Source organism: Brachypodium distachyon, chromosome 4 (assembly GCF_000005505.3).
Source record: "Brachypodium distachyon strain Bd21 chromosome 4, Brachypodium_distachyon_v3.0, whole genome shotgun sequence".
In the NCBI taxonomy this organism is placed as follows: Eukaryota; Viridiplantae; Streptophyta; class Magnoliopsida; order Poales; family Poaceae; genus Brachypodium; species Brachypodium distachyon.
This window is the reverse complement of record NC_016134.3, coordinates 6,916,073-6,935,918: the sequence shown is the minus strand read 5'-3', so window position 1 is coordinate 6,935,918 and position 19,846 is coordinate 6,916,073. Positions and strand designations below refer to the sequence as shown.

The 19,846-nt window shown below is 41.4% G+C and overlaps 2 protein-coding genes and 2 long non-coding RNA genes across 4 annotated transcripts; 1 reads left to right on the top strand and 3 right to left on the bottom strand.

Moving 5' to 3' along the window:
* Positions 1–2,369: 2,369 nt before the first annotated feature.
* Positions 2,370–3,139, bottom strand: LOC112272473. Its single transcript, XR_002966303.1, has 3 exons — positions 2,952–3,139; positions 2,635–2,745; positions 2,370–2,544 (listed from the first exon to the last, which is right to left on the bottom strand). It is a non-coding gene; the product is annotated as an uncharacterized LOC112272473 (long non-coding RNA).
* A 24-nt stretch (positions 3,140–3,163) lies between these two features.
* On the bottom strand, positions 3,164–3,852 carry LOC112272472. The gene is made up of 3 exons (XR_002966302.1): positions 3,596–3,852; positions 3,367–3,515; positions 3,164–3,264 (listed from the first exon to the last, which is right to left on the bottom strand). It is a non-coding gene; the product is annotated as an uncharacterized LOC112272472 (long non-coding RNA).
* Positions 3,853–4,331: 479 nt separating this feature from the next.
* Positions 4,332–6,381, top strand: LOC100846944. The gene is made up of 5 exons (XM_003575505.4): positions 4,332–4,756; positions 4,888–4,938; positions 5,345–5,478; positions 5,860–5,960; positions 6,042–6,381. The coding sequence occupies exons 1-5, from the start codon at positions 4,385–4,387 to the stop codon at positions 6,134–6,136; spliced, it is 753 nt and encodes a 250-aa protein (XP_003575553.1). The 5' UTR covers positions 4,332–4,384; the 3' UTR covers positions 6,137–6,381.
* A 701-nt stretch (positions 6,382–7,082) lies between these two features.
* On the bottom strand, positions 7,083–19,841 carry LOC100824425 (protein transport protein Sec24-like CEF). Its single transcript, XM_010238985.3, has 24 exons — positions 18,949–19,841; positions 17,892–18,131; positions 17,698–17,772; positions 17,513–17,611; positions 15,779–15,890; positions 14,955–15,082; positions 14,274–14,393; positions 12,752–12,832; positions 12,008–12,085; positions 11,776–11,868; positions 11,488–11,542; positions 10,862–10,938; positions 10,642–10,713; positions 10,463–10,546; positions 9,657–9,776; positions 9,497–9,565; positions 9,083–9,160; positions 8,769–8,907; positions 8,485–8,649; positions 8,236–8,381; positions 7,970–8,149; positions 7,779–7,867; positions 7,671–7,702; positions 7,083–7,590 (listed from the first exon to the last, which is right to left on the bottom strand). Exons 1-24 carry the CDS (start codon positions 19,738–19,740, stop codon positions 7,484–7,486), a joined length of 3,231 nt encoding a protein of 1,076 aa, XP_010237287.1. The 5' UTR covers positions 19,741–19,841; the 3' UTR covers positions 7,083–7,483.
* Positions 19,842–19,846: the final 5 nt, after the last annotated feature.

Below are 19,846 nucleotides of genomic sequence, written 5' to 3'. Positions count from 1 at the left end.
GCGACGCGGGGGCTAGGGTTCCTCCTTCTGAGCATCATAAGTTCATAAAAGAGATATATTTATACTGAAAATGCATTCGCGCTCGGGGCTCTTTTGGGTGTGTTGGTTCGCATCCAAATTTGTCTTATCAAATTTTCATAAACTGTGATATTTTGGTATTTGTTTGATTGATAGACAAAATTTTGGTTGTTAATGAAATCTTCTCCACGTTCTTGCATCTTTGTTCACAATTCTTGCAAAAAATTTGGCCAACCATGTATCGAGAAATTATAGCTGATTTTTTGGCTAACAAAAATTGGCAAGACAAATATGGACATCAACCAAACGCGTCCTTTGTACTCTCTAATCAAGCAATATTAGGCCCACAACACTAGCTTCTCGCAAAAGAACCAGCCACTATGTGTGAAGGTTCTTGAAGAGCGTTATTTCTAATATTATTTTTTGTCATCTCTAAGAGCATCTCTACCAGCATGAGAAAAACTGGAGGAGAAATACATGTTTTTGGGAGTGAGAAAAACAGGTTTTTTCTCCTCCACAGTTTTCCTCTGCAGTAGCACGAGAAAAAATGGCCCCCTAAATTTTCCAACTCTCATCCTATTGCACATATTCACCTCAAATAAACTAGACATTTCAACATATGACAAACCAAACATACCAAAACCATCGAATACAAATTCAAACATAGTTCAAATTAAAATTTAAACATAGTTCAAATGCACTTCATAGAAAATATACATGAAAATCAATCATGACGATGTCACCCATGCCAAATTCCACATTTCCTCAATAAGGTCATCACGAAGATGCTCATGTGTCGCCCTATCTTTGATCTCTCGATAAACTTGGAGGAACCTTTGGATGCGATCTTCATTTCTCCGTGGCCTCACCGTTCGTCCCATCTTCCCATACACATATTCGAACACCCCACCACGCTCATCCTCCACCATCATATTGTGCATGATCACACAAGCATTCATGATGTACCAAAGTGTTTTTTGATCCCAATACCTAGCTGGTCTACGCGCAATGGCAAATTGGGATTGAAGGATCCCAATGCCCGCTCCACATCCTTCCTAGCAACAGCTTGAGCATTTGTGAACTGAATCCTTTTTTTACCTTGGGGATTTGATATTGGCTTCACAAATGTAGACCAAGCTGGATATATGCTATCAGCAAGGTAGTAGGGAATGGTGTACTTGTTGCCATTTGCTTCAAACTCAACAGGGTGATCTTCTCTTGTTGAGTTGGAAGCAAAACTATGGGGATGCCCGACAATGGTGTTCGATTTTCCTGAACATCTAAAGTATGAGCTACCATATTGCCTTTTCTGGGATGGTAGCTCATACTTTGTCAAAGTTGTGCACCTGGGCATTTTTTCCCTAGCTCTGCCCCTGATCGAAAATGATGTGAGTAAAGCCCGGCACTAGGAAAGGACATTCTTTATCAGTAATTGCGAATAGAGTTGCCATCATTTTGCATCGTCTCGATCACAAGAATGTGTGGGATTTGCGAATTGAGGCTTGGTTGGTTTTTTGTAGTAGAATCAGCCCACTCACGCTTCAAAACCTATACACTTGGCGTGTGTGCTCGCATTTTTTAAATTTATTACAAGATTTAACCGGCATTGTTCTTTTAGTATGAGTGACGTACCCGTCAATTGCATGATGTCTGTGGTGACTTCATGAACCCCAAAATTTGCCGGCTCAGTCCCTCGGAGCTGCTCATAAGGGTGGGGTGTACGTGCATTCGCGCGTTCATAAATCTCAGAGGTGCACGTAGCGACAGGGTGTGCATGCATGCATTTATAGGGATGGATGTGCGTATGTGTTTGGGTTTTTTTTTTAAAAAAACACACATGTGATTTAAAAAGCCTTTGCAACAAAATAACCCTAACTAGTGGAGTGCCCTTGCGTTGCTACGGACTGACAAACTCATGTGCGATTCTTGACTGCGTATTTCACCGCGTGCAATCTAATAATAAGCCAAAGATATATTTGTTTCTGATAGTTTGATAAGGAGAATACATATGTAATTTTTTTCTGATGAATTTTATGTAGTTTTTTTTTCTGATGAGTTTTGAAGAGAAGAAGTCACCAGTTTTTTAATCCGATGACATAATGTGGAAAAGGAGAGAGTGGGGATGTCATTTAGATCTTAATACAACAGCTCCAACGCTTTCGCGGTTTATGTGCAACGGGGTGACAGAAAACAAAGATCACAAATGAAAGTTGACAAACAAAATGAGAGCAGGAGAATAAAAACTTGATTTATACTGTATTACATAAATGAAAATAAAAAAGGGTTTACTTCTAGCGATTCTCATCCAATACGAAGAGAAACTACAAACAATAAAAAATCAATATGTTATTATGTGTCTCTCAATATATTGCTACAGTTGGGACCATAATTCATGTAACAAAAATTTCATTTCCCATTTTCTATTATGCAGCCATAGACAAAAAAAAGAGCATCATGCTGAAATAGTAGCTCTTAACATAGATAGCAACACTGCCTCTTGAGTTTATACAGCACTGGAATTTGGACCTGAGGATGTTTGGACCACAACCCAAAATTACAGAAAAATAGAATTATGATGATGAGGAATTTTCACAAGAAATTGTTATTGGTTCTTACCCATCGCCAGGTAGTCAAAGTTATAACATGTGTAGCCATAAGATTTGTACTAATTGTCAATATGTCATGCCACTACTTGACTTCTCTTTGGCTCTCATCGACCTTTTCTGTCTACATCAAGGCACGAAAACACAATAATTTGTCAGACTGCACAATGTGATAAGCAGGACAATTCGAAGAGTGTCATGGGAAGGATACAAAATCTGATTGCCAAATGGAAAAGGAAAAACAGTAAAAATCAAGAGTCAGCTACTCTCTTCATCCTGCAACAACAATAAATTGTTTGTCTCACATGCCTCTATAGTTTTCTAACTAACCTGACTAATGTCCTGCTCATGTCCGCTTTAGGAGGTTATCTCATTTTCACATGGACTTGGGGCGTAATTTGGGAAGGTCCACAGAGTGCAGGGTTGTACATGCAAGCGACACAACACATAATTAACCACAACTTCAAGAAATCTAGAAAAAATTCAACACATTACTATCGAGTGAAACTGGGCTAACATTTTTTGAAATCATTCTTTCTCACCTGATAAGCTACAACAAGCGATGTAAGCCCACACTCTGCAAATTTACAATCTCATGAACCCTCTTCTCTATCTCTGACGAGTTGTGAACATGGTGAAAAATCTGCAGTCAGTTCATTGGGTTTATAGCAATCTCTTGATTATTACTTATATTAGCAAAGCTAGGATAGGATGACGACATACAAGCAGTTCATTCTCGTGGTACCTGCTCAGGTGTGCCCTTACTTTTTGACGGACAGGTGTGCCCTTTACTAACACGGTGCATTTTGCCATTAACATCAATCTATGTTAATGCCTTCCTTTCATCAGTAGGATTGAATGGTAGAAACTGAATTTCTTGAATACCAGACGTGCCTGCATGAGAATATATATGGACAAACAATCATTTCCATACAAGCAAACTAATGATATGTCACTGTAGCAAAGCACGATACCTCTTTTGGATCAGCTAGCATCCCAACAAGTGCAGCATCAATGGCATCTTGGTTTCAGTTAGAGACGCTCTAGAAGCCGTGAGAATCACTTGGTCCTTAGTGATTCCTCTTTCTAAAAATCGGGTTGAATTTATTTTCTTCAGATATCTAAACCAGAACAAGAACACAAGGAGTTGCACTTTTCACCTCAATGAGGTTCTTGTCCATGGTAAGCTTATTTCAGGATCAAAGTTCCAGTTTTATAACTGCAAAGAACATCCATGCCAGCCATATCCTCAGTTGCAGTCATTCTCTTTGTGTTAGCTCCCTGCAAAAAATCATATGGTAGTTAAGTACAAAAACAGATGGAAAACTGAAACCAAATTATGTTATGCTCCAGTTGAAAACCTGCCGAGACAAAGACGAGTGATGTGATCCAGCAGCCATGATCACAGATAACACTGTTGGCATGGCGGAGGCAGTGTTCGTTGGTAGAGTTGAGGAAGACAGCCGAATTTCTGCAGCCCGCTACATAAAAGATGGGGAGGAGGCGAAGTACGTGCTCTCTCTCACGGTGGTTTTTGTTTTGCTTGCGCTGTTTTTTTTTTCTGGTTTTGCTTGCGTCGTGCATGCGTGGAGAGCTGGTTTTGCTGTTTTTTTTCCGTGCGTGGGGTTCGCGCGGGGCTCGCAGGAGGACGTACGACGTACGAGTTACTAACGTAACTGGCAATTGAGAAATAGTAAAGAAAGATAAATAAATCAACAAATTTCATTCCACCAAAGGAGGCAAAGGGGAAGAGGCGTTCCCATATGGCAGGAGGCCAGCAGCTCCACGGCCTCCTCTGCCTGCCGCCTCCCCGCCCCGTCCTCCCCATCTCGGCCCGACCACCTCCCTGCCGCGCGCGCCCTCCTCTCGCTTCCCTGCGCATTCTCGAACCATCTCCTCCTGTCCCAAAGAAGCGCCCCTCCAGCGCTACCGCAGCTAAAAGCAAGGCGGCGGCGGTGTTGGAGGACGAGAATGGAGCAAGGGAGGAGGCGCAGGAGGAGGAAGAGGAGGAGGAGGGATATGTGGCGACCGTTGGATCCGGGGACATCGCCGGTGTCCCGGCCCGTCACCTTGCTGCGGCTCGCGCTGGCCTGGGGGACCCGGTGTTCTACCTCCTGACCTTCGTCGCCATCACGGTGAGGCACCCAGACCTTTGCCCTCAAGTTTTCAGCTCCCGTTTGAGTTCTTAGAAGATTAATCCGTCCGTTTTGCAATCTTGAGCTCGTAGAGCGTTTCTTCCATGTTAACCCCCATCTTTGTTGCGCAGACATCCCTGGCCTTCACCGGCATGGTAGCGGTGGCGATTCCTACGATGCTCGTAAGTCTCACCTCTCAATGCCATTTCTTGTTGATGCTACTAGAGTGTTGGAACTTAATCTTGCTTCCTGTGAGCCTCTTTATATGGCGTATTAGACTGGACCTAGAGATCCAGTGTGATGGAACCATTAGGCAACTTTCCCCTTATAAGTCTTGCTCCGAAACCCCACCAAATTCTGTTCTTGGTCAACGAGTCATGTCTGTTTTACTAGTACTCCGTATTCAACGAGAATGGCGAAGTACATAAGTAACTGCTGCAGTTGGTTCTGCCCCTTCTGCGTGAGGCTTGATTGCTTATTTTGGAGGTGCAAATTCAATATTTAAAGTGATTAGTACGATCTTTTTTCTGATGGGATTTTTTTTGAAAGTTTTTCTGATGGGATTTTGAGACTCAATCTATTCAACAGGCTATGAGGAGAGCTGCGAATTCATTTACTCAGCTGGCTGATGCAGCTCTTGAGGAGTTACCAAGTACAATGGCAGCTGTAAGACTCTCTGGCATGGAAATCAGTGATCTCACCCTTGAACTTAGTGACTTGAGGTAAAGAACTGGATTAACACGAAATAATTCTATTATATGCCTGAGTTCCATATGACACTCCATTTATATGCTTTGTTAGAGGGAAACAAAGTATTTTTTTTCATTTACTTACGCGTAAATTGATGTAGGCTTATTATTTCAGACATTCTTCTAACTGACTTAGTCCATTTCACATCTTTGCATAGTGCTCTTTTTATGTCCGCATACTGAATGAGTGAATGCAGCATCGATGTGGAGTTGCCTACTATTAGTGTTATTACTGAGTTGAACTCTGGTGAAACATAAATTCTGCACATTGTCATAGAGATGAGAAGAGCTGTGGGTAATTATTCAACTCATTAGGTCATGCTGTGTGACTGGTTCTGAAACCTCCATTTGCAGCCAAGAGATAGCAGATGGTGTGAACAAGTCAGCCAATATTGTTCAAGCTGTGGAAGATGGCATAGGACAAATGAGAAATATAGCTCGGCAGCAGACTACATGTATGTGTCCCAAACGTGCCCTGTATATGACCTGTCCTTATCGCATCTGCTGATCTGTGCTACATATGCTGATATGTGCAGCAATGATACAAGAGCGAGCAAATTTGCGAACTATTCCCACTGCAGGGCCAGCTAAAAAGTCAAACGAATCTTTAAACCGGCGACAAGCGAATTAATCATCTGTTAGAGCATCTTGACACTCTTCACAAGTTCTTTTTTCTTGCTTTCTTGTTATTTGCGTGAAGCATTGTTTTGTAGCCATTTCACTAGTCCTTGTAAATGTATACATGTGCAATGCAATTTATATTTTTTGTACGCCCCTGCGGCCCTGCCCATCTCTTCAGGCTAATTGGGATTCCATTGGTTCATTATGTGATGCAAAAGTACATGTTCAAGGTATATTTCAGATGAATTTGTGATCTGCCTCAATTTGCCCACGAATATCATATGATTTGATATCAGCTCGTGCCATTGTGAATTTGCTCTGCTCCATAACACCAGAAGTTTTGCAGCGTTCAACTTTCATGGTACGTGATTTATGTTTCAGTGTTGACATTAGCAAGACCCTGAGTGGCTGATTTCAGTTTGAGCGACTAGGATTTTCTTGCAAAGCGACGGTCATGGGCACTAATATATATAGATAGCTGAAATAGGGCATTATGTGCAGTCCCAAAGAGCAAGGTGGACTGGTTTGGATACTCATATAGATGCTTGCTGAACAAATGGATCTAAGCTTATCATGAGGATGGAGTTTCGAAAGAATTTACGAGGAATAAATACATGTCAAGGAGCCAGACAAGCCAGACAAGGATGTGCTTGATATGCACAAGGTAGGGCTCACAAGGAGGCACATCCTCACAGGGATAAGCGCAAGGTAGGGCTCGCTTGCCCAGAACGCACGGCATAGGCGAGACCTGGGCAATTCAGTGAGGTACTCAGGTGCGCCTGCCAAACTTCAGTACTCTATGGCATATTCGTAGGTGGCAGAGAGCAACAATCTCACAGGAGATCGCCGAACAGAGATGCTGAGGAAGACTATCTGAGATGGCCTAGAACGCTCACAGCTACGATAGTTCCAGGCTTGTCCAGACCAAGATAAATTGTTACATGCTCATGTTGATGTGCATGATTGTGCTGAACTTCTATATAAGCTTCCCTGTGTGACATATTTAAACATCCATCAGGAGAAGACATAGTGCTGAACTTCTATATAAGCTTTCCTTTTTTAACATAATACAGCCGCTGTTCACATAGAGAATATAAATAGTTCCACAATCTAAGATATCAATATTACCCTCACCAGACTCATCTCTGTACACAAACATATATCGCCTACACCAAAACCGATCCTGTAAAGGAAAAGACAGCAGAATCCGAGCAAATCTGCGACAACTCTCTCCGCGCCAATGAGGTTGTGCTTCAGAGAGAAACTAACTCATTCCTTTTGATGTATCCTCATGTAGAAATCAGCTTCTTGATTCCTACCAACCAAAATATTACAACAATCAGGCGGGTCGCATCGATCAGGTCATCTTGCTCTGGATTTGCCTGTGAACATGTACAAGGAACTCCACGTAGGAAAGGCCACCGGGTGCCTTGTCCTCGACCAATAATGAACGGAAGAAATCTCCTGCAGATACAGAAAACAAGCATTTTTAGGAATAATATTAAGATGAAGTAACAGAAGGAAAATACAGTCGGAAGACTAACCAGATTGGTCGCCCTTTTGGCATAGTCTCAATCTGCACAAAACAAAAGTATGGTGATGGAGTCAAGTAGTGAATGCTTACATCATAGTTGAGAAATCACGGATAGTACCTCAAGTAAGAGCATCTCTGCCGCCTTATTTCATTCAAAACTTCGTTTACTTTCTTCGAGAGTTCATTATCAAATTGCTCCAATGCCAACTGAAAGGAGTTATTAGTTGTGAAACACATTTGCATGAAAATGTGGATTACATTAAAAAAACATCAGGTAAACAGAAGACAGATTAGGGGTACAAGACTGACCTGAGTTGGTACTCCTGCCAAAGAAGACACACCAAATATTTGCTCGAGGGTGACAGGGTTCACCGCATTTCCAACATAAATAAATCCATCTTCTCCATTTTCCAATAAATAAATTCCATCATCATGTATATTCTCACTATTGAGAGTAAGGGGATTAGGAATAAGGGTGTCTTCATCATCCTGCACAAAAGTTGCACATGGCTCCGAAATCAGTACCAATTCCTATGACTTGACGTGAAACAATAGAAATATTTTACTGCACATACCCTTGATGTAAGATCATGGAGGGAAATCATCCTAGGGAACACCAATGGAACAGCTAATAACACAGAAATTGAAGAGACAATAGAGACCCAGTAGGACCGATCATCTACTCTCCCATCATTCCGCAGTCCTATGCTTTTAATCAAGGCTGAGAAATCAAATAAAAACAGTTAGTGAGGTCATAGATACGAATCGGTCACCAGTGCACTGCCAAAACTAAATAGTAGCAAACTAGATGGAAGAAATCATACCCAGAGTATACAAAGGCAAGAGTTTTAGAGCCTCCGGAAGAATTAGCTGCCCCGAAGAACTTACAGATGCACAATACTTTCGGTAGGACTGGAGTATATTGATACATGTACTTGTTACTTGGTCCCTGACTTGGGATAGAGGACTTGATGGAATGCCACTTGCAGCTAGGTATCAAAAAGTAAATCAGTCTATCAAAACATTTTGTATGGTACTAATAATTTAAATAACCGGTTCACTTGATATATTTTGGTCAACAGAGAGGTTTATTGAGCAGCTGGTTTACCTTGCTTAACAAGGTATGTAAACTGTGTTTCCAGATCAGCATATCGGAAAAGGTTGCTAAGCATACTTGTGCATGTAAGCGAGATGTTAATAACCCGTATCCTTCTTTGCCCGTATACTGTGGTGTAAAGAAGTGCGCACTTAACATGCAGCAAAAATCACATGTCAGCAATGTTGTATATGATTTACTGATAATACAACTACACATTGAAACTGTTTCTAGAACTGGGTTCTCAAATACTCCGTACTTAATGTTGCAGCCCTAGGATAATTCTAAGAGGATAATGATAACTCATTTCCAGTCTACTAGATTACCTGGAAAGCACATTCTGAATTCTCCTGAAATTTGTCATCATGTTTAAATGTAACCATTATGGTTTTGTCAGAGTCAATCTGCAGCACAAGAAGCAGAAATTTCAGAGATTAGGTTCTGCTACAACCAACAAAGAAACAGTAACGAAGTGAACAGCATATGGATGCAGTAACAAACATTAAAAACTAGTGTTATTCTCAGGCCCTACTGTGTATTTTTGCAATTTTATCTAAACATAGTACTATGATTTTGTTCACCTTCTAAGCTTGCTTCTATATCTTGTATTCATTTAATTGCAGCAACTTTAGAAATGGATGACATAAGTCTGGCCAACATGTTCATTACACAAGCAGCAAATGCGTTCACAATAGAAATATGCAAAGAGCAATTATATTGGAGAAATCTTAATTACTAACCGCAGGCAGATCAATATCAGTAGGAACACGCTTGCAGAAGTTGCCAGAATAGTCTTGAACTTGAAGCCCCTTGTAAACATTGAAAAAGAAACAAATTTTACGATACTACAGAAAATTGGTGTGACAACCTCACGCATGACAGCCTCACACATATGCTCACCTGGCTGCACCTAACACGCATGACAGCCTCAAATCCCTGGGGTCTACTGATATTCCATCTGAGGTCGTTGAAGAGTTTGGCTGGATCAGAAAGAGCAGAAAATGGAAAATAACAGTAAACCTGCATGATTAAGGGAAGATATTCAGATCAACCAGCAGAACAAAAAGAACAGAAATATTACAAGTCAGCTATAGAGATGGGACTGGAAGCTCCAGATAAAACTAAACAAAAGCAGCTACCTCAATGTTTAGAAATATATGTATTATGCGCCTAGAACAAAAAATTTAACTAAATGCCAGAGTGTATAGGCAAATTGTATGTGCTCCCAATCTTTCAGCATATTACAGCTGACATTAGCAAAGAACAAAAATCTTACGTGCAATTCTAAACTGATACTGTAAACTGAAATAACGACAGATCTGCTGCACCAGGTCACATGCATGAATGCAAGGCCCTAAGGCAGAAAATAGATACTCCCTCCGATCCTAAATTGTCGTCGAAATATTAAATGTATCTAGACGCATTTTAAGAATAGATACATCCATATTTGAGCAAATTTCAGTCAAGAATTTAGGATCAGAGGGAGTATAAATGAGCTGTGAGCAATGCCTTCACCCAACACAATAAAAAGCTGATAACAATTCAATAATGAGTAGTTATGCCTGCACAACAGCCAGGATTTGACAGAATAACTTTTATCAAGCAAAAATCTACTGTGAAACTAGTTTAAGCTCCTAGCATGTTACACATATAAAATGTTCAACGCTCTTTTAGCTATCTAACCAAACTATTGAAGGGCGGCATACCCGGCCACCAGTCGTACTGGGAACAACTGATATCGAAGCAATATCCACGTATGACTGTGTGGTAATGAACACATCTACACAGACCTGAAAATTATACATAAAAAGTATTGATGTTACTAAAAAGAATTAAATACTAAAAGGAATTCAAAACTCAAATAGGCAGAACAAATGTTGCTCACTTGATACTCGGCAAATTCTAGTGCCATTGTCTTGAGTGTCTTATCAACAGGCTGTAGAAGCTTATGTGCTTCCTGGAAATCACACAAAATATTATAATCAATCAATTAAAGAAAAAACACAATAAAAGGAAAATATGTGATACCCTTGAAAATGGAATGGAAATGCAGATTTGTGTTACTCGTAGGTATGAAAAAATAACTCACGAAAAGTAAATCGTACCTTATCTCCAGTGGAAATATTTGATCTACCTTCAGCTTCCCTTGCAGATAATGACCCAGTCCCAACTGATGGTAGCACTGCAAGTGCCAGCAATGTACTATTAATGAAACTTTTTTCTTTCTCGCGAGACAGGGATACTGGGATATTTATTTTTCTACAGCACTAAAATAACTTCATTAATTTATTGTGGCATGCTTAAAGTCGGTTTCATTTCTATGATCGTTCAAGCAGTTAGAAGCAGTTCCCCAGATTATGGAATGCATTTCAGATAGTATACAACAGAAAAATGACCAAGCCAGCAAAGCGATATGCAAAAGTGTACTCCATCCTTTAAAAATAAAAGGCATATATACTTTTGATCTTGTCTAATGATATAATTGTATACGAATTTGATACATTTCCCTTTTTAACATTTATTTAGCTTCCCTCTCTCTTCAATGTTTATGACTGAACACCGACACTAGTCCCTATTCTCATGGATAGCATGGTCACTTCCCTCTAGCAATCTCTTGGTCTCATGACTTTCTTAATCCCCGTGGTAAACAAAAAACAACCTTATATTTTAGAATGGAGGGAGTAGTAGAGAAGGGGTAAACAAACTTGGCACTATACCACTATAAATATACCTGACTGAAACACAAGTAACTTTCCACCAGTGGACTTCATAGCTAGGAAACCTGCCTGCATGAAACATAAAAATTAGAAAGAAAAAAAACGTAAGCACAAAGATGGAAATATATAAACATTTGTGGCATGGTTCACTCCACATTAACAAGTTACTGTAGGTTAAGAATTCAAAATGCAGTTATTGCAATTGACATAATGCAGACATTAGAAAAGCACCTAATCACTCATTCATATGTTGTAGGATAAGGGAATACAAGAAAAAGCAAAATTAATACGAAAAGTAGTACCTTCATGGCTGCCCCAAATGCAGAATCAGCAACCCTATTGTTTTCGAACATGTTCGGGATGCTCTCCAGTAGTTGCTCCAAACTCTCACGACACTAAATCCTCAAAAAAGAAGGTTTCAGAGATTTTTCATGTATAGAGAGAATTTTTAATTCTGTTGAAACTTCTATCAGAATTTTGAAGAACTGGTAAGCTAATAACCAGAATCAATCTGGCATTTGTGTTAATACAGACCTCAGAAAGTGGGAGAATTAAGTCCGTCTGCAGTGGAGTATACACATCTTGGATGTCAGGAACAATAAGCATCAAAGGCTGCAAACAACAAAAAGGTAGAATATCCCATTTCAAAACTTTGACAAGGCACCAGCAAGCTGTCAGCGCTCAAGCAATAGTACCAAAATAATTTCCTTTTGTAAGCTCAAGTTGCTTTCGGAAGCAGCAACAATAGTTGCAATCAAACAGGATTGAGTACTTTAGTATCATCCACTCTGGTCAAATTAAATAAACTAACTTCTGAATCTGTTAGCTTCTTTGGTTTCTTTTGCCACTGATTAAAGCTGAGCTTGCAATTTTATACAGAGGTCGAGTAAACTGATACTGCATTGAGAATTCCTTTTGGAATTGTTAACATTTAATCTGACATCTGAATACTTGCATGATTGACCCTAGCTATCATCAGTAGACACTAGTTGCATCTCCTACAAATGGGCCATATTTGAAGAGGTTCAATACCCAAATATTGTGTTAGGAAATATTATAGAAGACACGATGCTGAAAACACTTTATATGCAAGATGGGAACATTTACATCAATTGCAGATTATATGCAATTGGCTTCACCCTTTGCCAGGTCAAAAAGAACAACTGCTACAACAATGTGACAGTACTTTCCAAGTTTTTACCAACTACAGTACTAACTTACCAATGGGGATAATGCATCAAATGCTTGACATTGCTAGCAATCCTTTCCAGAACATACCTGTTGCTGAGAACGTTTCAGACTATAGAAGTGAATAGTAGAATCAAATGTCGCAATTCCAACCATTGTTCGAGGACCTTCCTAGAAAAGAGAAAACAATTGTCAGGGCAATTCCCAGTGGTCCAGTCTGTTATATTTCTTCTGCACAGTTCAGTAAAGGAAATTAACCAAGAACAACCAAACCAAGTTTATCAACACAACTATTCAGCTAACATTAATTATGCTGCATACAGTCCGATTTTAAATCTTTATGGGACAGCTACATAAACCACACTTATCAATTATGTTCCTGTAACGGCCGAAAAGGACAGGGTGACCTATTCCATCACTAAAACCAGCGCAGACTAGAGGCCGTCTTGGGTGGAATTGAACATACTATTGATTCCGGTCAAAATAAAAATAGTATCACCTTCCATCCAGACGAAGAAACAAATCAAACGAAAAAAATGCTTACATCTTGGAAGAAATGCAGGAAGGAAGCAACAAATCAAGGAGTAACCTCAAGAGAAGAGGGAACCTCAATGAAAGCGAGCATGGCGCCATCCATCTTTCTCACAACGACATTCCTAAGAGGACGACCTTGGCGGCTGCAAGGTTGCAGCTAGCGGCACCTTGCTCTTCCTCTCTGTTCGTGGAGCGTGAATAGGTTTCTGTAGTACTGTAGTGGCAGCGTCAGTTGCTTGCCAGGCTCGCTCTTACGTGTTTGTGTAGTGCGGTGTTGAGGTTGATGCTAGTCTGCTGAAGCTTAGGACATGGGTACAGCCAAGAGTTCAAAGCTTAAGCTTATCCCTGTTGCTGTTGTTCTCTAGGCTGGTGACTTGTACAGCATGGTAAGTAGGTTAACACGTGATCTGTTGCTCGTAAGCATCTATCTACAAATAATATTATATTGATGAAACCGGAAAGGTACAACGGAATGAGCAAACCAGAATGATCTCCAGGATTGAATTGACAACTATGGTATGGGTTACTTTCACAATTAATGCCTGAAGTTTAGCATCGAACTTTTCCAAGATTGCATGATTGTGCCAGAAATGATGTCTAGAACAGCGTTCAAGAAACAAGAAGGGACATTGAGGATTTGCAACTGCAAGGAGGTGCACTTGTAGATTTGCTACTGCATTGTCCCAGGGTTCACATGTCAGCGAGATAACGAGTAGCACATCCTCAAGTGCCAATCTTGGCAGTAATGATGAATCCCTTAACAAGGCATTTCCTGCGATTCTGATCAGATCTACATGACTGTCTGGTTTTCTCAAGTTTGGCACTGATATAGCCATAATCATCAATAAGGTAATTGATTCACACGATTAACCACAAAATCTGCTTTACTGCGGAATTCAGTTCAGCAAGGATGAAATGTTCCATATGACGAATCAATTTCAAGGTGAAAAGGTAGAATGGCTGCGCTAAATCATAAAGCAGTATCAACTCGTTATTATAGAATTTAAGCAGAACTCAGTGCATTAAGCTCATGTGATGTCTATGTGGCCTATGTATAGAAAATAGCAGGTATGCTTACAGGAAGGTCCGAAAGAGCCTGGGATATTGCACTGCAAGCCGCAGCAGTTGCGCCAGTATGTACAGCATTCATGGAGACATCAATAAGGAAGAAATACACAGCAGGCATTGGTTCCCGAACCTGAAGTCAATGAAGTCATTATCATTCTTATGATATCAATAGGCGAAAACTAAGGAGTGGATTATTTGAAACTAGACTATGACAATTCTGCAGATATGGTGCAATATATACACAAGTTATCGTGCTTATATGCTGACTTGTGTAATGAAACTAACCCATTCATATAAACAAAGCCACAAGTTTTCTTTACACTTATAAAGATCTGAGTTGGTGGTCGCGAGTTCACTCCAACGAGACTACCTCTTAAAGGCTATGTAATCATCTAATAGCCAATCGTTCTATACGTATCACGATCTTTTGACTATGCTTGATTTGTTTTCATGACTTTCAAGAGTAATTTTATTTTTCAAAAATAATATTTTAACATAATTCTTATTTATCAGAAATTTTAAAAATATGAGCGACACATATTTAAACAACTCATGCATAACACAAATTCTTAATTTCGTAGCAGAGCACGGACATTTAGCTAGTAATTACAAGTACTGAGTTATGCAGTTATGCTTGATTAATCTTGCCAAGAAAAAGCTACAAGAACGCTAAACCAGGCAAAGGGCTGACCAGAAATTCCTTGCTGGCAACGAATTCGACTGTTCCTCTACATAACTCAGGCCTCTCATCAGCATCACGTCGCCTACCATCAGGCCCTAAGTTGCACAAGTACTCCCTTGGAGTATCATTGCTAAATCCTGCAGAATAAGTGTACCTTGTTAAATGGGAAGTCACTTTCACTGAATAGTTTAACAATGCTACCTATCTTGCACAGCAATGCAAGTTTTCTGCAATATATAATGCATCAACTAAATAAACCATCCACCAGAAGATGTAAGGAATGATACAAAACTGGCAAACCCCTACATAATCGCTACTTGTCGCTGATTATTAAATTCCCCAAACGGGCACTAATGTGTGCCATCGAGGAGACAGGTAGAGCAGATCAAGAAGAGATGGAGGCAGTGTTTGAAAGATTTCAATCTTGACAAATAAAAACTAATGAAATACAACACATAGAACTAATATGGGAATTATGCGGTGTGAACTACAGGATAAAATTAGCACCAATTACAATGAAGATAACTAAAAGATAATTATCAATTGCAACAAAAGTTTAGCTTTTTTACAACTGGTGATACAATTTGATGGATGGTTACAGAAGGTTCATACAAGCATTACACGAACGCTTAAAGTCAAACAGTACTATCAACTAACTGAAGAGAAATAGGTAGCACCAGCCTTTCAAATGGTAGAAAATATAAATACGAACAAGGTTACTAGCAAAAGATGAAACTATTTCCAGTGGCGGCTCAAAAAATAGAGAAGCCAAAATACACATAAACAAGCATCTTAAAGCGCAACAGCTAAGATCCTGCATCTTGGTCCCTTACCACATAAGTTGCAGATGAAAAATTTCCCTTGGTCAACAAATCTCATAAAAGGATTTATGTATGCTTTGCAGCGAGAACACCTAACAGGGCCCATCTCTCCAAAGTCCACAAGCTAAAATAAGAAAGAAGTGTCAAGTTCAAAACAATCAAAGATAAAATTATTAGACAAAAAAGATTTATCATTAGGTACGTCGGAGCCGTCTGAGCAGGCACTTGCAAAATTAAAGGGGTCATTAGGCACTTAAGAAAGAAGTGTCAAGTTCACAGCAAGCAACTAAGCAAGAATAAAATTATTAATCAAAACAGATTTATCATTAGGTGCTTCAGGGCCGGTTGAGCAAGCACCTACTGAATGAAAGGAATCAAAACAACAGCTACATAAAAGATCGCTATATACAGTGTTTCCGTGATCGCTACAACATTTTCTTATGAGTGCTTGAAAAATCATTGTCTTAATTGGCAGGTGGGGACGGGATCATGTTGGTTCGCCTCCCTCCCCAAAATAAGTGAGTGCCTAAAAATTTAGGTCGTCAAAGTTGTCACCCAGCTGGGATCGACTTGGATGGTGGGAGACTGAGCTTATCCAGTTTGAGTTGGGAGATACCGCGACGGCCTTCAGAGGACCGACCCTGCAAAGTATCTGAGCCTTTTTTGCATGGAAATTCAGTTCAACTGGTCCTTGATTTGCGCAAAACTGACCTGTTCGCTTGCAGTTTTGCCATTCTGGAGCAGTTTAGATCTTTGCACGAAAAAGAAGGAACCTGGTGCCGGTTTCTTCCAATCAAACTGCAGGTCCGGTTCATTTTTTCTAATCTTGGCAAAGTTCCACCATGGAAGAAGTGGGATGGAAGACCAAAGCGGATAAAACTAGAGTTATTGTTTCGAGAGGAGAGGAGAGGAGAGGATGGAGGGGAACAAGGCAAGTTCAGACTGAGGGAGGAATAAAAAATGGTTAGGTGATTAGACAACAAAGTTCAGAGAGTGCCTTAACGTCGGTCACTAGAAGGAAGCTACCCTTCCTCATAAAAAACATCTACTGTGATAGGATTCAAAATCAAAGATTTTATGATGTGAGCGGGGAAGAATCAAGGGAGAAGGACCGAGATCACCAAACGAGCAAGGAGTGAATGGGCAGTTGACGTAAGTGCTCGCCTTTCAGTGCTTCAATTTAAGTGGCAGTGGAATGGGGAGGCAGGCAGTGAAGCCACCATCACTATGAACTCAATATTTATAGTAATGGACATTAATTATGTTCAAAATATATGCACTCAGACTTGAGAGTGATATAATGTCCCCATGCTATAAGGGCAGAAGTAGAATCCTAGAATCAAGCACATAGGGAGTGCATACAGTCAATGAAATGGGCAGATCACAAAAAAAAAATCCCTGCTTGTTCTTAACTGCTGACTTTTTGGTAAATGTACCAATATGTAGAATGGCTGAATGACTAAATAATCAGCGCATGAGCAAGGGCATGGCAGCCATTTAGGACTAAGGAATGCATTAGCCCAACAGTTACCTACTACACAATTAGACAGTCGTGAGTAAAAATTAACAGTTACATATGATGGCAGAGAGCACATGAGTTTTCACACAAATGACATCATAATTCCAAACCCAGGAAATATTCCTCTTTTTTGTGGAATAATGGCATAGATCAGTGTAACCATCCCCATGCAGATTGATTTCTCTTTGGGTTGGCATGTTATTTTATGTGCAAAAACTGAGATGTACCTGGATAGGCTCCTCAGAGGGATGAGGAAGAGCAAAAGGTTGCACCATCAAAGCCAATGGCATTCCTGATGTTGTCAAGAGATCACCAGTACATGGTATCTGACAGCATAGAGAAAAAGGGGCATTTTAGAAAGGAAAATTATGCTGGCAAAAGAATAGGACAGAATATTGAGCAAATCTCGAACCTGATTCATGGTGCACCTCATCAAACGAGGACTGCAGTTGCCAGTGTCCTTCACAATAAATTCACTTGATGCAGCCTACAATCAGCAATGACGCACTTAGATAATAACAGAACAGTATCGTTAATGAGAACCATCTGGAGCTAGTGTTCGCATAGTAGACACAGAATTAGCTAGTTATAGATCTAAACACATACCGGTGGAACAGCTGCTTGGCCACCTTGCCGGGTCTCAAAAATGGTGACTGATGTCTCAGTAATAGGACGCGGAATTTGATTAGGATCAATTTTGGACGGGGTAGAGACCTGGGCTCCAGCATGGGGAGAGTACGGCATGGTAGGTGTGGATGGCATCCCTTGGCCTAGTGCACTAGGCAGCATGTTACCAGGCATGCCAGGCATTCTCATGGGTGGCTGCATACCACCAGGCACAATTCCCTAAAAGTAGAATAAGATCACCTTAAGGCCATAAACTCCAAGTTCTAACAATATGAGAAGGAAACTTCCAGACGTCCAACCCACAAAAGAAATCCAACAGAAATATAATTATATTCAAAATAGTGAAGATTAATCTTGACAAAAGGAACACCTCAAGGGCACAAATCAAGCTCTGTGCATCATACAAACTTATTTATGTAATAAGGTCAAAGGTATCTCATTCCAAAAAAGCTAATGGGAAAAAATCATGAAAATTGTAATCATAAACCACCTACGTGAATTAGTCATTAGGTACCTCACGATATATCGAAACACAAGTAAAAATCCTTACTTTTACATTCAATCTTGATCAATTCTTCACTAAAGTAATCTAGAACATTCATACACATGTATAGTTCAATGGTCCTTAATTCATGCTGAAGCAGTACTTTCAAAAAGACATTTTTTACGAAGACAAACTACTCTTAACTTCCTTAGAACATGTCACCTTGGTCGAATCACTAAAATGCAATATTACCTGGATGAATTCAAGCTTGCTCAAAGATTAAAAAAATGAATCTTTCACTCAAGCATGTCAAATTATACGCACAAGAGCAGTGGTCTTCTATATAAACCTCTAGAACCACAGTTCTGCATCTGATTGATCATAGATAACAGAGAAGTGTCTTCACTATGACACTATCCTAGTAAAGCTCATTTCCCCAGGTGCTACTAAGAGTTAAGGTGTGACAGTTGCTCAAAGCCCTGGTCCAAATTTGCCCACCAAAATATCTTCCTCTCCAAACGCTTTTTAAACTTAATAGGAAGGAATACTTACTGGTCGTGCCTGCCCCTGCCACCCTGGAGGCCCAAATGCTGGTGCATTAAGCCCTGGAGGCCCCATGAATGGTGGTGGCTGAGATGGAGGTGCAACCTGAGCACCAAATGGTGGAGGCTGCGATCCTGGTCTCTGTCCCCCAAACTGCGGCGGCCCACCATAAGGCCCTTGCTGCGACGGAGGCTGCTGACCCCCAAACGGCGGCATCGACCCACCAGAGAACGGCCGTTGAGCCATTGCCCCAGGCAGCCCGCCAAAAGGCGGTGGCTGAGCTGCTGAATACGGGGGTCCACCCAACGGACCCGGTTGAGTTGGTGCTGCAGGAGAGCCGCCGAAAGGGGGATGCTGCGACAAAGCCGCAGGTGGTCCACTGAACGGGGGAGGCTGGGATGCTCCCGGCGGGCCTCCAAACGGCGCTCGCTGCACCTGTGCCGGCGGCCCGAACGGCGAACCATTGAAGGGAGGCATCTGCTGCGGCTGCGCGGCAGGTGGACCGCCAAAGGGAGGAGACTGCTGGACCGACGCCGCGGGCCGGGCTAAGGGCGGGGCCGGCTGCGACGGAGGCGGTGGGCTGCCAGGGAACGGGCGCGCGCCCGGTGGCGGCGCCTGCGGACCTCGGATCGACGAGGGCGCGGGGCCGTTCCCCGGCGGCGGCCCGCCCGAGGCGAAGGGTGGGGGTGCGCGGGAGATCTGAAGGTTGGAGAAGGAAGCCGGGAGAGAGGAGGCAGGGCCGGCGGGATTGGGGCCGGGGGTAGGGTTTTGTGGGGCGAACGGCGGCGGCGGCCTCGACATGGGAGGCGACGGCGAGAACGCGCGAGAGGAAGATCGGGATCTGAGAAGAAGACGCGGGGAGGAACGAGGGACGGGAGGAGGATCCTTTTACGTCGAAGCGATCCAG